Source organism: Monodelphis domestica, chromosome 1 (genome assembly GCF_027887165.1).
Source record: "Monodelphis domestica isolate mMonDom1 chromosome 1, mMonDom1.pri, whole genome shotgun sequence".
Taxonomy (NCBI): Eukaryota; Metazoa; Chordata; class Mammalia; order Didelphimorphia; family Didelphidae; genus Monodelphis; species Monodelphis domestica.
In genome coordinates, this window is record NC_077227.1 from 121,582,725 (window position 1) to 121,604,088 (window position 21,364).

Consider the following 21,364-nt stretch of genomic DNA (forward strand, 5'->3'; position numbering starts at 1 on the left):
CTTAGATTATACCTTACAGATGAAAAAGATCTCTTACATTTTCTCTAGACATTTCATTTATTTAGAAGACCCTTTAAAAAATGAATAGTACAAAAATAAACTTCACTCTAGTTCCTATCCCAATCACCACAAATCCAGAATGAAATAAAAATTTAGAAATCATTACTCTGAAGTCTATTCCTTCAACATTTAAAATGTCTTTTAGTTTTTAACATCCAATTAACTCAGATACCACCCATATCACCACAATCCTCTCTTAAATCCATAAGATTCTTCACAATTTTACTTTCTTATTGCACAAATTTTTGCCTCCTTTGTCCTTTTGAGAAATAAATATATCATACCTGAGGCGGCCATCTAAGTGTGCCACTGATCCTGGGGAAAGAGTATGAATAAATATCCCAGAGATACACTGGAAGTAAGGGATACTGCACAGGCCAATACCTAAGCCAACTCCAGACTCTAGAAAGGAAAATGTAGGATATTAATAATAGATTAACCAAATATTGGGTTGTATTTAGTACAATGTATACAAGAAAAATAGTAATGGCATAACACATTCTATATTCTAATCCTAACACTAGTCTTTGATGAGATCAGTGGTTCTTAGAGTTTCTGGGTTCCCTTTGGAATCTCCAAAACTCTTTTAGGGTTTCACAAGGTTAAAATGATTTTATAATAATAATGACTTGAATTTCTACTCTACTAAATATAGGTAGATATAATTCATATAAACAAAAGCTCTTTGGTTCAGGGGTAGAAAGGAGAATTCTTAATAATTTTCAAGAGTATAAAGGGGTCCTGAAGTCAAAATGTTTGAGAACTACTGAATTGGATTGTCAGGAGTGATGTTTTTCAGACTATGAAGATCCAGTAAACTTACTCTGTTAACTTGCTTAGTAAACTATCCAGTAAAACTCATTCTGAGAACTAAAAAATGTCCATTTGTTTCCATCATTTGCAAGCCTAAGTGTGTTATTTATTTATTCTATTGTTTGTTCATTTAACAGTGACCAGCATATAGTAGACACTTAACAAATGTTCTATGTAATCTGATCAAACTGTCTCTCTATCTGTATCTCTATCAACAAACATTGCTTATCTCTCTTCCTATAGACAAAATTCCGTGATATGCTTTATGAAAGTTTAAAAGATGAATTCGACAAGGTCTCTGTACTCAAGAATCTTTTTTTTTTAACTTTTTCCTTTCATCTTAGAATCAATACTGGAGATGGGAGATCCTGGGTTCAAATCCGGCCTCAGACAGACTAGTTGTGTGACTCTGGGCAAGTCATTTAACCCCCATTGCCTAGCTCTTAGCACTCTTCTGCCTTGGAACCAATACAACCTATTTATTTGAAGACGGAAGGTAAGGGTTTAAAAAAAATAAAAATAAAGAGAAGGTGTAGAGAGTGGGGAGAGGGAGTTCTGAGTCACAATGAAATAAAATCAGTCTATACCTTGTGTTTTTCTATTTTTACTGTGCTTTCTCCAATTAAACCATTAAAACATATCTGAAAGTGGCTGATTCAATGATTCAGGAAGTAAAATAATGATCCTCAGACCAAAACCAGCAATTCATACCTTTCTTTAGAGAAACCTCCATTATGATCCTATCATTGGGCTTGGCAGTGTTGGCTGAGAAAGAAGAGTTTTCCAAGCCAAAAGAACTGTTTTCCTTGGTGATGCAAGTGCTTGAACTCAGTGAGCGGCACAGTTGAGGAGAAAGGTAGTTGGACACTGAATGAGGAGCGCTCAGGCTGGTCCTGACTGTGAGAGTGAGGAGCCCTCTTTTGGCTTGCTATAAAAAGAAAATCAGATATTTCAAAAACTGCAGAATTCAAATTAATCAGAAGAGATTTCCCCTGACAGGAAAAGTCTGAATTGTGTAAGATATAAGCATATATATGTATTTCAAGAAATGTCATTATATTGCTTTTGTAATTATTATTCTTGCCTATTCCTATTGTTACTGATTGGTCTAAATGCTTACCTTTTTTCTTCACTATTACAATAATCTCCCAACTGGTCCCCTTATTCCTAGTCTCCCCTGCCTCCCCAGTCTATCCTATGAATGACTGCATGGCAGACTCCTGCTCAGAACTCTCTAGTGGTAACCCATTGACTATAAAATAAGGATATTCTAGCTCTCCATGATCTGGCTCCACACTTATTTATACAATTTTATTTCCCACTGCTCTTCAACTACACTTCATTCTCTAAAGACAAGACTTTGCTTTCCCACCTCCAAAAATGGTTGTCTATATTTGGCCCTACCACCACTTATGGAAATCTTTTCTGTCCTTCAAGACTTACTGTGGAATTGTCCATATCAAATACCATCTCCCCCACGAAGTCTCTAATTCTTCTTAGGAAGAAGTAATGCTATTATTCTCTTCTATTTACCCATAGAACTTGATTCTCATCTTTTATTATGATGCTTAGCATTGCATTATATTTACAAATCATCTTCTCTAGAAGAATGACATTTCTTCAAGGACAGAAATGTATCTGGTTCATCTTTGTAAACCCAGTACTTTGCACAACACCCAAAAACTATTTGTTGAATTTTTAAGTTCAAGTAGGAAGAATAACTTGAACTAGACTGTTACCTAGTAACAATTTTTATAGGACCTACTTTAATGAATATGTAAACTGATTTGTATTTAGTATATGATTTCTTTATTTACAAATTCTTCTGCAATTCTTGAAAATCTTTTAGGTTATTAAGCAATTTACCCTACAATCTTGCTAATATCATTAGCTTTCTGAAGTCTTCTCATAAGGCAAAAATAATCGTTAGCCAAACTCTTGATTTGATCATTGTGTATTCAAGACTAATGAAAGCTAAATGAATGGAATTTTACTGTCACTCGGTGTGTATGTAAATAATTTATTCCATGTCTCTCTGAAAAACTAGATACTATTACATTCCAAAGAAGCTATGTTATAATATAGGGTCACCTTGAATTTCTGCAAAGCATCATTATGTGTTAAGCCATCCATTGATTCTCCATTTAGTTCCAGAATTTCATCCCCTAGTTGGACAAAGAGAAATTATAGAAAATTACTACCTAATCAAATGACATTAGAATTCAAGAGATGCATAGGAAGATATAAGGGGAGAATTGTATCTGAAAATCTATTCTTACTTAGTCACTAGAGTATTCTGAACAAGTGAATACTAAACAAATTCAGCCCAATCAAAAAAATGGATAAGGGACTAGCTGGGTGACTCAGTGGATTGTGAGCCTGGCTTAGGGTCAGAAGTTCCTGGGTTCAAATCTGGCCTCAAACACTTCCTTGTTGTATGTTCCTGGGCAAGTCACTTAAATCCCTCATTGCCTAGCCCATACTGCTCTTCTGCCTTAGAACCAACACCAGTATGGATTCTAAGTCAGAAGGTAAGAGTTAAAAAAAAAAGATGGATAATTCCTTTTAATAAATCAATGTATGACATCACACAACATCATAATCCTAATCACTTAATATGTGTCAGAAGACCTTTGTTCTAGCCCTAACTCAAAGCTGGGAAAGGGAAGAGAATACATTTACCAAGCATCTACATTATGTGCTAGCTTTGTGCTTTATAAATATTATCTCATTTAATTGATCTGAGATTCAATTTTCTCATTTATAAAATTGCAATGATAATTCCTGCTCTGAAGTTTCTCAGGGATACTGTAAGGAACAAATAAGATCATGGATGAGAAAGCATTTTGTAAACTATAAAACATCAAAATAATGTTAGGGAGTTGTTATCATTACTTTAGAGAGGAATATTGAAAAATGAGACTACTGCTAAAAAACCAAATCACATCCTCATTGAATTCTTATAGAAAATGAGGGCAATAGCACTCTAGAACATTGCCTGAATCTTATTTCTGATAAAAATAAAGGAAATTATGTTTTCTGCACCTGGAGACAGAAAAAGAAAAGTATTTTAGCTCACTGTTTAGTTTTTTTTTTTTAATCTAGGAGTTCTAAAAATCAAAATTGATACAGATTTGTGTAACTTTTCCCCTAGAGAAGTAAAATAAAATCACCTATATGAATAAAGCCACCCCATAATCTGTATTGAAAGCAACACAAAATTCTCTAAATTATGACCTTTTGTAAAAATGTGGATATGGGATTGGTTGGGTTAATCAAATAGAAAGTTAGGCTTTATCTTATGAAAAGGCTATGTTTTTTAAATTGGGTATTTGGAAATCCAAATGTTTTTCATTGGAAACAATCTTATAAATAGTAGTTAGATTCCCAAGTCAATCCACAAAAGCCAACACAACCCATAATACAACTGAAATAGCATACATTTGCAATAAAAATGGTACATGAAACAAAAATCCATGGAATCACTTTTTCCTTTTAAATATGATGGAATATATTTAAATGCAGGGAGTAAGCCCTAGAACATCTTGATGAGGACTATGTGAATTCTCACAAATCCTTATTGAAGTTTTTAATTCACTTTACAGAGTTAACTCTTTAAAATATGAAGTCATCTAGTCCTATTTTCTCCCACCTCCAATTCCCTTGATCCTTTAACAACAAATACATTGAACATGATTGATTTGTGACCAGATGATATACCTGTGCTCCTTATTTGAACTTTATCTTTGGAAGGGAAAACAGAGATATAAGAATAGATAAATGGCGGGGGGGGGGGGGCAGCTAGGTAGCACAGTGGATTGAGAACCAGTCCTAGAGACGGGAGGTCCTAGGTTCAAATCTGGCTTCAGCCACTTCCCAGCTGTGTGACCCTGGGCAAGTCACTTGACCCTCATTGCCTAGCCCTTACCACTCTTCTGCCTTGGAGCCAATACACAGTATTGACTCCAAGATGGAAGGCAAGGGTTTAAAAAAAAAAAAGAATAGATAAATGGGTAGAGAGATAAAAAAAAAAAGACGTGTAAAAATGGAGATTTGAACCCTGGACTTCAATCCCCAGAAGTCCTTGCTCTAGTTCCCAAGATGCTTTCTAATCTCCCTGAATCTCCCTGAGTGTGAGATCACAAATTATTATTTAAAGGGACTCCACCTACTGCTCTCTCTCTTGGCTTCTGCATCTGGGCACATGCAGCTCTACCAGGCAAAATGTAGAGTGAGTGATTGTGAATGGGCTCTCTGGGCCTAGACATGTGCTTTCTTATTTTTTTAAATTCTTAATCTTTAATAAACCTCTAAAAAATATAATACTTCTAGCAGAGAGACTGACTGCTCCACATGCTATATACCCAAAGACTCATATTCCTTAGAGTGAAAGCCTATAAAATATCAAGCCCCCTCCAGAGTATGATGCAAATCCAAAGATGGCATAGTTAGAAGTGATAGTAGATTGATGAAGAGGTATTGGGACAAGATGGCGGTTAAGATGGTGGTTAAGGCAGCATCAATATATTGTCAATGGAGCACTGATCAAGAAGTTCCTGCAATAAACATAAGCTATAGCCAAGGAGCAGTGAAGAATAGAGACATGATGTGAAGCTTCAAAGGTACTGGGAGTAATGTAGTCTATGTTAAGTCCCAAAGGAAGATGACTTACCAATGGGGAGGGTGACTAGACTCTCTAGCAGGGCAAAGACTTTTTCATTGCAAGGAGGCCTCATTATAGTGTAGTGTTCTAAATACAAAGGTTTGTATAGGTCTCTGGAGGAGCTATGGTTTACCAAAGTAGTAGATTCCTTAATTCTATAGCAAAGCAAACTACTTTCATTTTGGGGGAGGGGGGAAGAGGAATGGAGGGAAAGGATTGAGGACTCAGCACCAGAGTAATATACTGGACCCTCAGTGAGGTGTAGCCTCTCTGAAAGGGAAAAGGGTCTTGACAGTATATAGCCTCAGGAAGAAGTTCTTCAGTTTTATTTTTACTTATTTATTTGTGTGTATGTGTATGTGTGTGTGCAAATACATGTGCATGTGTGTAATAAAGCCTGATATATATTCAAAAATGTTACCCTGATTGCTCCTATGGGAATTTCTACTATTCTGCAGAAAACTAGAGATAAGCCAAATTCTGATATTCCCAGGGGAAACCTTGCGTTGGGACATCAGTCAAATGGAGAAGTTTTATAAGAAACCCCCAAAGTAAAATCTGATCTGGGTCAACCTACAAAAATGTATAGGCATAGAAACTCCTGAATGAAGAAACTCTCATACCAAGGTGGGTTATTGGCTTAATCTTAGAGTTGCCAAGTACTGAAAGGTGTAAAGGTTAAAATTACTGGTTGAACAATGATTATATGAAATTATGTGGTTGCCAATATTTATTATATTTCGAGTCAGAAAATTATTTACAAATATTTACAAAATGGAGAGGAAACAATAAAGTAGAGAGACATGAAGAGATTAGAGAGGTTATTTATCTTATCAACTTAAATGTTTATTCCAGGTCTGCTTAATCCAGGTAGAGATTAATTAGCTCTCAACCAGGAAGGCTTGTAGTGAGTAACCACAAGGCCTCCTCCAAGATGGAAGCTAGTGTCTCTTAGGAAACTAGGAAAGGAGTCAGCCTTTCACTCACCAAACCAAGTAGTCCAGGAATCAGAGTCCAATTTGAAGCTGAGCTCCAAGCCCTTGATCCTCTCTTCAGACTATCTTCTCAAAGACAACCTGCTCTGATGGAGTTTGGGGCTTGCTTTTATGATGACTTCCTATCCTTGCCCCTCTTCAAGGGTTCCAATCTCAGTTTCCAAATTGTCTAGCACTGCCTAGGGGGCAGTGTCTCTGGGATCAACCTCTCACCTTCTGAAGGTTAAGTTCACATCTAAGGGTGTGAATTCTCATTTCCTAGCTGATTGAGTTGAAAGGGTAGCAATCTCTGCCACCTAGTACTAAGTAGGGTCTTCAAGCTTTTGTTGATTTAATTCAAAAGTAGACAAAGGAGAGTTAATCCTGTTTTCAGTCTAGTCAGGTATTAAGTAGAGGTACTTAAGTTAGTGTTAACTCAAGATAGACAATAGAGTAAAGACTTCTCTTTCACAGAGTTTAGGGGATTTGTTCCACCCCCCTTCCCATCACATAGCAAGTAAATGTTAGTTGTTGAGATCAATCCAAGCCTTGTTGGCTCTAAGGATAGCTCCTTTCTATCTACTATGCCATTTTACTATCTATCTATCTATCTATCTATCTATCTATCTATCTATCTATCTATCTCTCTATCTCTCTATCTGTCTGTCCATCATCTACACATATGTCATATAAAAATAGCTTTTAAGTAGATCTCTAGCTTTTAAATAGATCCAAGCTCTTTGTGTTTGACTTGATCCCAACCCCTTACCAATTTACAAATATTGGGAGCTCATATTGAGTAATGCTTATTACCTAATGACCCAAACAGATCTCTGGACCTCATTGCTGGAAATCATGAAGGAGAGAGGGTGAGAATGCAAGGACTAACCCTCAAAACTGGAGGAAGACTTTAAACAGAGGAAGATGGCTAAACAGTACTCTATCTGAGGAAGGGCCTTTGATTCACACAACTCCTCTTAGAGAACCAAAGCAGCAATCCACTCCATGAGGAGAATGAAGATAAGGAGGGTAATGGGAAATATGATTTGGTCCAAATAACCAGCTAGCCAGTTCCTCTTTGTTAAGAAAACAAATATATTAAAGATATAGTGGAACCAAAGTGGGTGGCAATATCATTATTAGATTTTAGGGAAGATAGAAGGGAGAACAGAAGGAAGCTACAGCATTCATGAGTGGAGTGGTGAAGGAAAAAAAAACATAGAGGTGAGTAGAAAAAGTGAATTTCTTTATAATTCCTAGAGGCATCTCCATTTCTACCTGAGATATATGTGAAATTTTCACATTAGTGACCTAAACAGATGACACAATCAATTGGGCATGTAGAATATGTAGAAATTCAAGTTGAAATGTGTTCCTTTTGCTTACCCTATACTTATATTTTATGATATATACTATTCTTATTCTGAAGAATTTAAACAAATCTTGAGCATCAGGTCTATCCATTGGCCCAAAGCCCATTTTTTATTATTTTTTTAATCTCCAAAATTTTTTTGACGTAGATCATTATTGATAAAAAAATATATATCCTACCTTCTTGTAACCTTCCATCAGCAGCAGCTGCTCCCCCGGCAAAGATTGTCTTGACATAGATACCAATAGGGCCATAAATGCTATCCTTTCCACCAACAATACTAAAACCCAAACCCTAAGGAAAGGAAAAGGAAAGGTTATATTTATAATTTGTTGTATCAGCAGAATTACAGGTTCTCAAAAGTTGAAAGAGCCTTTTGTGGTCATCCACTCCAACATCAGACCTGAATTTGAATTGTCTTGACAAAAATTTCCAACAAGTTATTCACTTTTTTGCTTGAATACTTCCAGTTAAACCCACTGCCTCCCAAGGCAGTCTTTTGAAATTTTGGGGAAGTCCTAATTATTAGGAAATTATCACTTACTTGTAGCCTAAATTTGCTTCTTTGTGAATTTCAACCATGATTCCTATATCTATCCTCTGGGGCCAAGAAGAGCAAGTCTACTACCTCTTCCCTCAAATACCTGATAGCAGTTAGTATGTTTCCTCACTCCAAGCTAGCTGGTGTTTGTGTATATGTGAACCCATATAGTTAGCCTCATACTTGTGGGCCATTTGGCCTAACAAAGGAAAATTAAATACATTTTCTTTCTTTCACAAGTGAGGAAACTGAAGTCCTGCTCTAAGTATCAAGATTAGGACTTAATCACAAGACTTTATATTACAAAGCTAGTAATCCTTTCACTATATAAAAATTAAACTCCAGCAATGTGAAAGTATTTATTTGAAACCCACACTCCAGTTATTTAATTTTTAGATATAGGTAGAAATATATGTGTATATGTTATATATACATATGTGTGTATATATATATATATATATATATATATATATATATATGTGTGTGTGTGTCAGTTAATCAGCCAATCCATAAACATTAAGCACTTACTATGGACCAGGCATAGTGTTAAGTGTAGGAAATACAAAGAAAGGCAAAAGAAAGGCTATTCTCTCAGCACATAATATACATAGTACTTCTACATATATAATGTATTGTAAGCAAAAATTTGGATCTCCTATCCAAAGTTTGGGTAAAACTCATTTAGATCTCAGGAGAGATGTTGGTTTGCTTCTAAATTAAAAAAATATACTGTTTTTGTTGCTACTGTTATTTTTAAGATGTGATCAGCATAAAGACATAGTCCTTTCTGAAAGTATGATGGGAAGCATGCATACAGTCATTATTATTATTATAGCCCAAATATTTAATATTTTTAACTAAGTAAATTACTCTGATTATTCTGGATGCAGTGAGTTAAGAGAAAGTAGCAGAGGAGTTAGACTTTATGAGAAGTGGATTTTAATTTTTGCTCTGGCCCCTTTGGACTTTGTGGCTTCAGTCAATCCACCTTATCTCTCTAGGTGTCAGTGTCCTCATTTGTAAAAATAAATTTGATTCAATTAAATAAACATTGATTAAGCACCTATATGACTCTTCTCCATTTATTAGGCAAAGAGTTAACCATTTCAATACCGTATTATCTTCTACTCCCAAACTGCTACCTTGAAAACATTTCTTTCTCTCCTTCTAGTTCCTCACAAACCACTTCCATAGTTTAGATCCATGCTGGCAAAGCTAATGCATACATGCTGGAAGGGGGATGCCCCCTCCCCTACTTCTCCACCACACCTAAGGACATTTCTTTCATCACATTCATCACCCACACCTCTGCCCAGCAGAGGTAAAGAGGTAAAGGAGTGAGGGGTTCACATGCAGTATGAGAGTTGCAGTTTGGGCAATCAGTCTCTAAAAGGTTCACCATCACTGGTTTAGATCCTCATCACCTCTTCCCTGAACTATTACAGTAGCCTCTGATTTGAAATCTCTTCCTATTCTGCTCTTAAAACCTAATTTCAGGAAGAGATCTGATCAGTTCACTCCCACTAATGTGTGAATGCCTCTTAGAGCTAAAAGCCAGTTTTATAAGAACCTTGAAGAATAGATAGGTTGTATGTATGTATGTGTGTGTGTATGTGTGTAAAGTAATGACATTTTAAATCTTTTATTAAATGCCTAATATGTTCTAAGCTATACTAGGTGCTGAATATAAAAAGACAAAAAATAAAAATATCACTTTTCTCAAAGATGGTATGGAGACACACACACACACACACACACACACACACACACACACACACATACACAAAGTAATTTTAGGAGGGAAGACCCTAGAAGAAGGTACTATTGGGATTCTATACAGCAGAATGTGAAGAGAAAGTTCATTCCATGCTCAGTAGACAGCTACTGCCAAAGCATGGATAGAGATGGAAAAAGGAGTGGTTATGTGGGAGGAACCTAGAGAAGGCTAGTTTAGCTGCCTCCAGAAAGAGGAGAAAGGAGAAGCATATATAATGAGGCTAGAAAATAGTGGTGAAGGGCTTTAAAAGCTAACCAGAGGAATTTATATTTTATCCCAGAGGCAACAGGGGACAATTAGAGCCCATTCATTAGATGAGTAACATGGTCAGACTTGAACATTAGAAAAATCCCTTAGGCAGATGGGTTGAGGGTCTATTAGAGAAAGAGACTGGAATCAGGGAGATCAATTAGAGGTTACTCCAATAGCCTGGGCAGGAGGTACTGAGAGTCTAAACAATGGTAGTGGCTGTATAATGTTTTAGATAAATGTTTTAGAGGTAGAACTAGAAAGATTTAGCAACTGATTGGCATCAAAGGCTAAGGAATAATTAAAATGGAGGTTGTATAGACTAAATTTGAAGTTTACCCAGTGAGTTGGGTGACTTCTTCCAGCTCTATTCAGCGATAAGTGAGTAGCAATGGAGGAAGTAGATGATGAGCAACCTAGGGCCAAGAGTAAGTGGAGATAAAACAAGAGAGCCATGGAATTGGCAGTAGAACCTAGTATGAAATTGAACTGGTTAACTACAGACTAATGTATGGAGAAGGGTCAGCATTAGAGAACTGAAGGGGGAAATTGTTCAGAAAGGTCATGATCTGGTGGTCCTACAAAACAAAACAAAACAAAAAAATGTTTCCTTCTTCAAAATTTTGCATAGGACTAAATCTAGAAGCCATCTCTAGTACAGAAGCACTGATATGAATTCATCAACTTTCCCTTACCAATCCCTGGTCACAGACTACTAAAGCCCCACAAGGCTTCATTTTATTTTATTTTATTTTATTTGGTGGGGATAGGGGAAATGCAGAAGCATAGAATTTCAGAACTAGGAGATACTTTGGAGCTTATCTAATTCATATACTTCTTTTTTCCCCCCTTCTACTAGAAAATATCCCTTTCTTACCTTGGCCTGGCCTTTCATCAGCACAATGTTAGAGATGACAGAAGCCTGCAAGCCAGCTGGTGGCTGTGAGAGCTGGGCTGTGCTAAGTGACCGAGAAGGTTTTGAAATTGCCTGCAAACAGAAATAAAGGGTAAATAAAGAAGCAGTAGCTCATCAACTCAAATGAACAGAAATTAGTCAGTTCAAACGAGTGAAAGACTTTAGATATGGATGATGGTGATAGTGATTATTTTATTGTAGCATGCATATAGGACTATACCTTACTGGTTTCAAAAAAATGAAGTTATTGATTAAAACAAGGCTTTAATATAGGAGCAGATGATCAGAGAGCACACCCTGGGTTCTTTTTGCTTTATGTTGCCCAGAACCAAACCTACATATAATTTCCCATACATTTCCAAAGCATGTCCCCAACCCCTGACTGATCTGAAAGTAACTCTTCCTCCCTGAAGTATTAGATAATAAACTCCATGAAAACATCTGAGTTTAATTTATTAATTTATTTTTTTATCCTCAGGTATGGTTCCTTGCACACAGCAGGCACATAAAAATTGATTCTTGAATTGAATAAATATTCAAAGTTTGATTTCTGTGCAACTGATACCTGAAAATTTTATAGGCTACTCTGCCATGGACCATATTCCATTATAGGGAATTAAAGTTTCTAAAATAAACTGAAGCATAAATCAAGACAGCTTGAAAATAAAGCTATAAAGCAAATTTACCTATAGTCCCATTGCATATATAATTTCTGTTTTTACTTCAACATGACCATCCCCTTTTTATTCTGTACTCAAAAACCATCACCTCTCTGTAGTGGATGTTTCATCATGGATGGTTATTGTAGTAATCATAGTACTTATAGCTTTTAGAGTTGTTGGTTTTACAAGATTGCTGTTATTGAATAAATTGTTCTAATTCTGTTCATTTCCAACTTTATCAAACTATAAAATTGTTCATTTTTATGGTATTGATGTTATTGTATAAACTGTTCTTTTGGTTCTACTTACTTCATCCTGTATCAGTTAATATAAGTTTTTCTATGTCTTTTTAAAAAAATCATTTGAAATCATTGATTCCCTTGTTTCTTATAGCATAATAATATCCCATCACATTCATATACCACAACATATCCATCATTGATGGGTATCCCTTGAGTTTCCTTTAATTTTCCAGGTTTTTTGTTACCATAAAAAAGATGCTATAAATATTTTTGTACATAAAAGATTTCCTCTTCTTTCTTCTGTGCAAAGGAAATTTACCTTCCCCCCTCTTTATGGGGTCCAACAGGTGACATCATCAACTGTTAGCTATTTGCAAACTTGGAGTGAGCCTGAACTTGAGCTGGATGTGAGGATTGTGTGAAGGAAATCACTGAATTGACTGGGTCACAAGGACAGAATGGGAGCTGGAAAATGGCAGCTCATGAGGGCCAGGGTGGATGTCCCCTGCACTGCCCCCTGGGCTGCTCTCCCACCCTGGACAGCCCAGGCAAAGTAGAAAGCTACAGTTGGCTCCTAAGGCATGATGTATGAGAGTTAGTGGGTGGAGAAAAAAGTTTGATAAACTGAGGCAAGAGGGGATTTCTCTCAGGTTTTCCATGTTTGTGGCTGGCTGAACTTCCCTATAAGAGTGGCTAGGGGTCCCTAATGGTAGCTACAGGATAGCAAGCTAAATGGAGCAGCAAGGAAAGTAACCTATATATCTCTCTTCTATTTTTCTATCTTTTTGCCCTACTACTTTTGATTTAATAAAATTATTCATTTATGGCCAGTCCCATAATTTTCCCTGTTATACTTTTCCCTACTTTAGCCTTAGCAGGGCTAAGTGTCAAAAGCCAAACACTGTTTTAAAAACATGTATAATTTTAAATTGCTTTCCAAAATGAGTGTACCCATTCTCAGGTCCACTATCATCAATATACCTGTTTCCCCATATCCCCTATAAGGAATTAAATTTAGGGTTTGACTAAAATATGAGAATTATAAAAGTGAGGTTATGGTCACATATATAATACAAATTATAATTATAAATATAATATAAATATAATAAAAGAAAGAAAAGTAAGAGGGAAGTAGAAAATGTTTCCTAGCTAAATATCCTAGCTAAATACCCTATAATTGATGATTCAAAGAAATTCAGCTCAACTCCAACAAAAGCTCCCTCAGGTCTCAATCTCAATGTGGAAGTCTGATAACCTCTTTATTATGGGTCTCCCCCGTATAAGCCTCTTTCTTCAGTTCCAGTCATCCACCCAGAAAGACTCTAGTGCAGAATCATGCAGAATCTTCCTTACTCAGGAGAGTCTCCCCATCAAAAGAACCAAGGAATGAAATGCATCTTCTTGTTCTCACCTTTTATAGTCTTTTTCCTGGAACTTCCTGTTTTCTGAGGGTATAAACTCTTATCAAAAGGATTCAGGAGTTCCTGACTGATTTAGTTATCACCTACTTTAGCAAATGACTTGGGAACACTTTTATTTAGTGTTGAGTTCTGGAGTTATTACTCAAAGTGACTTGCAAACTCCTTTACTTAGTGTCTGGTTAGGTATTAAGTAGGGGTACTAAAAGAAAATGATTCATACTTCACACCCCTATATACCTGTTTTCCTATAGCACCTCCAACATTTGTCATTTCCTTTTATTTGTCATCTTTTCCATTTTTATATCAGTGAGGTAAAGTCTTAGAATTATTTTTAATTTGCATTTCTAATTAATAATATTTTGAAGCATTTCTATAGATAGATGGGATTTTTTCCTTAAAAACTCTTTGTTCATATCCTTATGTTATTTATTAATTGGGGAGTGTCTCTTTTTCTTATAAATTTGAATTGGTTTCTAATATATGTTGGATAGAGACCTTTCCCAGAGAAACATGGTACAAAGGTTTATTTGTGTATTTATTTCTTGTTTCCCTTTTGATCTTAGCTTCATTACATTTGTGCACACATTTTTAATTTTATGTAATCAGGATTATCCATTTTATCTTCTCTGATCTTCTTTATCTCTTATATGGTCATGAACTTTTCTCCTATCCATAGATCTAAAAGGTAATTTTTACCATGTTTCTCTAATGTATTTTTGATGCATTTTAATTCCTAGGTGACATACCCATTTAAAGCTTACCTTTGTATAAGGTATGAAATATTGGTCTAAATTTAATTTCTTCCATACTACTATGCAAAATTAATGTAACAAACCAACCAATTAATTAATTAAAAAGAAAAATTTAAATATTCACAAAATTTAAATGTTCCATTTAAATGTCAGTTATTAATAACTTATACTAATAAATATGAGTACATGTTTAAATCCAAAAAGAAACATATCAGTAAAGAAAGTATAAGAGTGTCAGGAGCCTTAGCTCTGCTGCCAGCTATGTAACTTTGGAAAAGTCATTTATTCTCATTAACCTCAATTGTTTCATCTATAAAGTGGGACTAAGACCTGCTTTGTCTCCATCACAGGGTTATTGTGATCATTAAATGAGAAAATGCAGATAAAAGCATTTTGAAAGCTATAAAGTTTAAGCAATAATAATTAATTCCCCAAACTGAGAATTCAGTATAAAGCTTTTAAAAAATTTACTTAAAATACATGATCTCAGTTCCAAATCTGTAGATATCTGTTTATGTAACTCAGCAGAAATGATGCATAAAACAAGACCAGGCAGGACCCATTGCTGGGATTGTTTCTGCATTTTCTAGTTGAATAGGCAATGATTTGAATAAAGAGGATGTAGCAAGAGCATAACAAAAGTTTGCCTCTTGTTTCAGATTGACAGTAGACAGTCAAGCAGTGTTGTTTCTATGACTTCAGTCCCATTTCTAAACCCCAAAACAGCTAATCTGAAGGCTCTATTTTCTAGGAATCTCAAACCCTTGCTAGCTAGCATGTGTTGTGAATTTTGTTCACTTGATTCAAAATGGTTTTAGTTTCACAAGCTCTTTTAAAAATATCACTAACCATCCAAAGAATGTCAGAGCAAGTGAGAGTTCCAATGGTACAAAAACCAAATATTTATTAAGCACCTACTTAGTGCCAAGCAATGTGAAGGACAAAGGGTGTCAAAGGTCTTCATAGAACTTCTAGTCCAATAGAGGGATATGACATCCACACATCAATTTGGAAAAGGAAAAATAGCTACAATATACAGCTTTACATGATGAATACTTTAGAGGTTTTTTTTAAAAAAAAAATTCAATATATCTGCTGAGAAAGCTTGTTGCTAATTGGGAAATCATCAGAGAAGAATTCCTAGAGGAGGAATCATTAGAGTTGGTCTTTAAGGAATAGGTAGGAATTCAATAGCCAAAAGGAAAGAGCGTGTACCTTCTACACAAATAGGACAATCTAAGCAAGGACACAAGGGCAAGGGTGGCCACAGAGCCCACCAAGTCGACAGTTAGACAGCGAAGTAGATAGAGCACTGGGCCTAGAATCATGGAGACCTGAGTTCAAATTTGATCTCAGACACTTACTTACTAGCTGAGCCAGTCAATTAAAGTTTATTAAGAGCCTTCTATGTGCCAGGCATTGTGTTAAGCACTGGGGATACAAAAAAACAAAACCCTCTCTTGGCCTCAGGTTTTTTTTATTATTAAATTCGGATCACAATAGCACCTACCTTCTAGGCTTGTTGTTGAGGATCAAATGAGATAATATTTGTAAAGTGCTTAGCACAATGTCTGGTATATGGTAGACTTCTGATTAAGGCATGTTTCTTTCCCTTTCCCTTCCATTGCTCAAGTGAAGAATGAAAGGAGGAAAGTGATATTAAAAAAAGAAAAGGCTGGAAAGGGACATATCAAGTGTGTGGAAATGGCCTCTGATCCTTAATGGGCAAACTCCAACAGTTTCATCAACCCACAACTATGACGTTGCCAGGGATGACAGAAAAATTTCATTGAGCAAGATTGTTTTGGTTCTATGTGCCTAAATACAGGATTTCAGAGAGGAGAAAGAGAGATAGCTCTCACCTTGAGGACAGAGACAGGTGTGTGTGTATGTCTGTGTAGAGGGAGAGGGAGAGAGAGAGAGAGAGAGAGAGAGAGAGAGAGAGAGAGAGAGAGAGAGAGAGAGACAGAGAGACAGAGACAGAGAGACAGAGACAGAGAGACAGAGACAGAGAGACAGAGACAGAGAGACAGAGACAGAGAGACAGAGACTGAGAGAGACAGAGAGACAGAGAGACAGAGACAGAGAGTGAGTGTAGTATATGCATATGTCTCTATAACTCTACAAACTAGCCTTTTTTCTGTCCTTCCCCTGTGGCATTTCATCCCTCATACCTTTGTTGTTGTTGGGGTTTTTTTTGAGTCCTTCATTCCTCTTTCATCACCATCACCTCTAAGAATTCTTGGTTTCCTTCAAAATTCAACCCAATAACCATCTTCTACATGAGGACTTTCCCCAAACCCTGAGCTGCTAGTTCTTTCTCCCACTAGTTTGTCCTTAATCTGTCTTGTATATATCTATATGTGTAGATATTGCCCCTCCATTCAAATGTAGACTTGTGAAACTTACTGAAGTTTTTCCTGCTGAGCAGTCCAGTTGCTGGGAGAGTGACTTTCTGTTGCTATAAAGAGAATAAGGTTGTCTATCTCTACAAGCAGCAGATTTTTTAGTCATTGGGAAATCAATTTCACCAATCCAGTATGGATTCACACCTAAACCAGGAAAGGGAAGAGGGGGGAAAAGGTCAGTAAAGGAGTTTTCTTGACATATAAAGCTGGGTACAAAACACATTCCATCTCAATTTTCCCATTGCTTCCCAATTCTTGGTTATATACATTGAGACAGTCCATTCCTCTTGCATAACACTGGATATCTTACCTCTGTGTCTTTGTAGAGATTTTCCCATGTCTGGAATGTACTCCTTACTCATTTCTGCCTCCCAGATTCCCTGCCACCCTTTAAAATTAAGCTCAAACAGCACTCCCTACTGAAAGACTTTTCTGAGCTCCCAGTCATAAATGTTCCTTTCCTCTCTCTTGTCATCACTTTGCTTTACTTTGTATAGATTTTATATTTACTTATCTGTGTACCACTCCCAGTAGAAATGTATGATTCATGAGGGAAGCAAGCATTTCAGCATCTTGACTTTTTTTTTCAGTTTATGTATCTCCCCATCATCTATCACAAAGCCTTGAACATGAGTTTAATAAACATTAACTAAGTTGGATTAGCCAAATTTTCCCAGGGCAGGGAATTCTGACCTGAATTGCCTAAGTGTGAACACTATTGTAAACACTATGGCCCATTACTAGGTTTAAATACAAATGGAGAACTCACCAAAAACAGAGCCTGGAAGCACTATCATACCACAGGAATGGATACTTTCTCAGGAGTTCACACTTTTCTCCAAAGAGTAAGGGGAGGAGCTAAATGAGGAAAGCCCTATAAAAGATCCCAGCAATTTAGTCATGTAATTTTTTATTGCCAGAGCTCAAAAGAAAGAGCTAGAAAAGCTTAGGAACATGGCTGCCAAAAACTTGCTTGAAAGCCTCAAAGTAGATCTCACCTGCCCTGTCTGCTTAGGCTATTTCACTGATCCAGTGATTGCCAAATGTGGCCATAGTTTCTGCAAAAAATGTCTTCTCAGGTGTTTGGAGGATGTCAACACACCTGGAACCTGCCCAGAGTGCAGGACAATCATCCAATATGGGGACTTTTTGTGTAATAGGAGGCTGCAGAGTCTGGCTATGGTTGGCAAATTGTTTAAACCTCATTTAATTGAGAGCCTGACCATCTGTGACAAACACAAAAAAGAAGAGTACCTGTTCTGTGAAAATGACCACAGACCTTTATGTAGGTCTTGTTTTTTAACTACAGAACACAAGGAGCATAAAGTGTTTCCCTTGGAGAAGGCTGCTGGCCAGTTCATGATGGAACTCCAGAAGACATGGAAAATTTTAAGAGAAAGAAAGGAGACATGTCAAATTGATTTAGAAAATGAGAAAATCCGAGAGCTTTGCTGCAAGAAAGAGGGCTATGCTTTCAAAGAGTTAGTTATATCTGAATATAAGAAAATGCACCAGTTCTGGTTTGAAGAAGAACAACTATATCTACAAAGACTAGACCAGGAAGCAAAAGACAGCTTGGCAAAGTCTGAGGAGAGGAAAGTCAGACTGTCCCAACAGATCTACAAACTGCAAATGATATTAGAAGTAGAGAAGAATTTTGAGTCCAAGGAACTGTTCAAGGAGGAGCCCCAGAGGACATGTAATACTTTAAGGGAAAAAAAGGATGAAGTTCAAATGGAATTGGAGCGTGAGAGAAATAGAGAAGTACAATTGAAGTTGGAAGGCCAGGCCATGAAACAGCTGATTATGTCTAAATATAAGAAAAAGCACCAGTTCTTGTTAGAGGAAGAATGGATACATCTTCAGAGACTAGACCAGGAAGCAAGAGAAAACATGGCAAAGTTTGAAGAGAGCGAGGCTGGACTGTCCCAACTGATCCATAATCTACAAATGGTGATGTCAGAAGTAGAGAACAATTTTGACAAGTCTTTCTTTGAAATGATCAAGGATGTAAAAGGTATATTGGGAAGGAAGGAGAAGTTACTCCTTCAAGATCCAGTGGTTGCTTCCCCCAGATGGACCAAATTCTCAATCCCTGGCATGACAGAAATGCTGATGACCTTCCAGAGGGATTTAACTCTGGATCCTGAGACTGCCAATTCTCATCTCATCATATCCAAGGATTTGAAGAGTGTAAGATATGTTAGTATCCCACAGGACTTGCTTGCTGACAACATAGAACAATTTGATTTCCCCATTGCTCTCTTGGCTATCCAGAGTTTCATCTCAGGAAAACACTACTGGGAGGTAGAGGTAAAAGATGAGATTCAATGGCAAGTAGGCATCTGTAAAATATCTGACAATAAGAAGAGGCAACTCTTGTTATGTCTTGAGCATACCTCAATAGGCTTTCAATTAAGAAATGACTTTGACTTCTGGAATTCATATGATAATATTCATGTCAGTTCACCCATACACAAATTAGGTATTTTCTTGGATTATGAAAGGGGGCAGATAACATTTTATAATGCTATAGACAGAACTCTAATCTATAATCCCCCCAAAGTTGCTTTTTGTGGATCTCTTTACCCTTGCTTCTCTCTGTACCCTCCAAATGAAGAAATCACCCATGGATCTCTCATTATTTGCCCCAGGAATAACTGGTAGAAGGATGCTGATGATAATTACTATTTGAGACTTTCCATGTCAAGCAACTCATAACAGTTCCTTAAATGATTTTTCATTCATTAGAATAAAATTATTTAATTTCCAATTAATTTTTAGCTTTTCTTCCTGCTGCCCTTTGTTTAATATAATTTTTAATTGTATTATAGTCTAAAATGGATGAATTTAATATTTCTGTTGTTCTGCATTTAGTTGTGAGGTTTCTATGCCCTATTATATGACCAATTCTTGTTAATGTACTTATGCTACTGAGAAAAAGGTGTATTTCTTTCTGTTCTATTCAGTTTTCTCCAGAGGTCTATCATATTAAACTTTTCTAAAATTCCATTTAACTCCTTAATTTCTTCCTAATTCATTTTTTTGGTTGAGTTTATTTAGTTCTGAAAGGAGAAGGTTGAGATCCCTGACTAGTATAGTATTATTGTCTATTTCCTCCCATGACTCATGTACTCTTCTCCTTTAGAAATCTGAATGAAAAAAAAGAAGAAAGATATGTGAATGCTATGTCATTTGTTGCATATATGTTTACTACTATTATTGTTTTGTGAAAGGGAATTCTTTATTCTCTTTGTCTATTTGAGTTAACACTTTGTTATCCATCAAGTAAGAGAATTCACAAGTCCCTTACTTGAAGAAGTAAGAGAATTCCCAAGGCCCTTGCTAAAATGAGTGATAACTCTAAAACTCAAAGCACTCCTACTTAACACTAAGTGTTTGAAAGTCATTTGCTAAAGTGGGTAACTGAATCAGTCAGAAACTTGTGAATCCTATGATAAGAGTTAACACCTTCAGAGGTGCAAAATGGATCCCAAAGACACTTCCCCCTCTGGGCAGTGCTAGACAATTTGGATGCTATGACTGGCCTCTATGAAGAGGAGAAGGAATAAGAAGTCACTATAAAAGTCCTGAACTTCTTCAGCTGGAGAGTCTTTTAAAAAAATTTTTTTTTAATTTTAATTTTTGGAAATTTTTATTTGGTCAATTTAGAACATTATTCCTTTACAAGGAATTCCTTTACAATATGATTACAAGAATTATATTCTTTCCCTCCCTTCCCTCCCCCCACCTTCCCATAGTGGGAACCACTGGGTTTTACATGTGTCCTTGCTCAGAACCTATTTCCATGTTGTTGATGTTTGAACTAGGGTGATCATTTGGAGTCTACATCTCCAGACATATCCCCCTTGACCCATGTAATCAAGCAGTTGTTTTTCTTCTGTGTTTCTACTCCCACAGTTTTTCCTCTGAATGTGGATAGTGTTCCTTCTCATAAATCCCTCCGAATTGTTCTGGATCACTGCATTGCCACTAATGGAGAAGACCATTACATTCGATTGTACCACAGTGTATCAGTCTCTGTGTACAATGTTCTGGTTCTGCTCCTTTCGCTATGCATCACTTCCTGGAGGTTGTTCCAGTCTCCATGGAATTCTTCCACTTCATTATTTCTTTGAGCACAATAGTATTCCATCACCAACATATACCACAATTTGTTCAGCCATTCCCCAGTTGAAGGGCATCCCCTCGTTTTCCAATTTTTTGCCACCACAAAGAGTGCAGCTCTGAATATTCTTGTACATGTCTTTTTTCCTTATTTTCTCTTTGTGGTACAAACCCAGCAGTGCTATGGCTGGATCAAAGGGCAGACAGTCTTTTATCGCCCTTTGGGCATAGTTCCAAATTGCCCTCTACAATGGTTGGATAATTCACAACTCCACCAGCAATGAATTAGTGTCCCTACTTTGCCACATCCCCTCCAGCATTCACTGCTTTCCTCTGCTGTCATGTTAGCCAATCTGCTAGGTATGAAGTGATATCTCAGAGTTGTT

The 21,364-nt window shown here is 36.5% G+C and overlaps 1 protein-coding gene across 3 annotated transcripts in view; it reads right to left on the reverse strand.

The window, feature by feature from the left end:
• IL16 (interleukin 16) overlaps positions 1-21,364 on the reverse strand; it is a 167,520-nt gene that overhangs the window by 41,042 nt on the left and 105,114 nt on the right. For all 3 annotated transcript variants that reach the window (XM_001367414.5, XM_007479269.3, XM_056805949.1), the window contains 6 exons: positions 16,852-16,994; positions 11,327-11,437; positions 8,062-8,176; positions 2,965-3,038; positions 1,585-1,801; positions 345-462 (listed from right to left, as the gene is read on the reverse strand). In XM_001367414.5, coding sequence (XP_001367451.3) covers positions 345-462; positions 1,585-1,801; positions 2,965-3,038; positions 8,062-8,176; positions 11,327-11,437; positions 16,852-16,994 — 778 coding nt within the window. The remainder of the gene's footprint in view (positions 1-344; positions 463-1,584; positions 1,802-2,964; positions 3,039-8,061; positions 8,177-11,326; positions 11,438-16,851; positions 16,995-21,364) is intronic.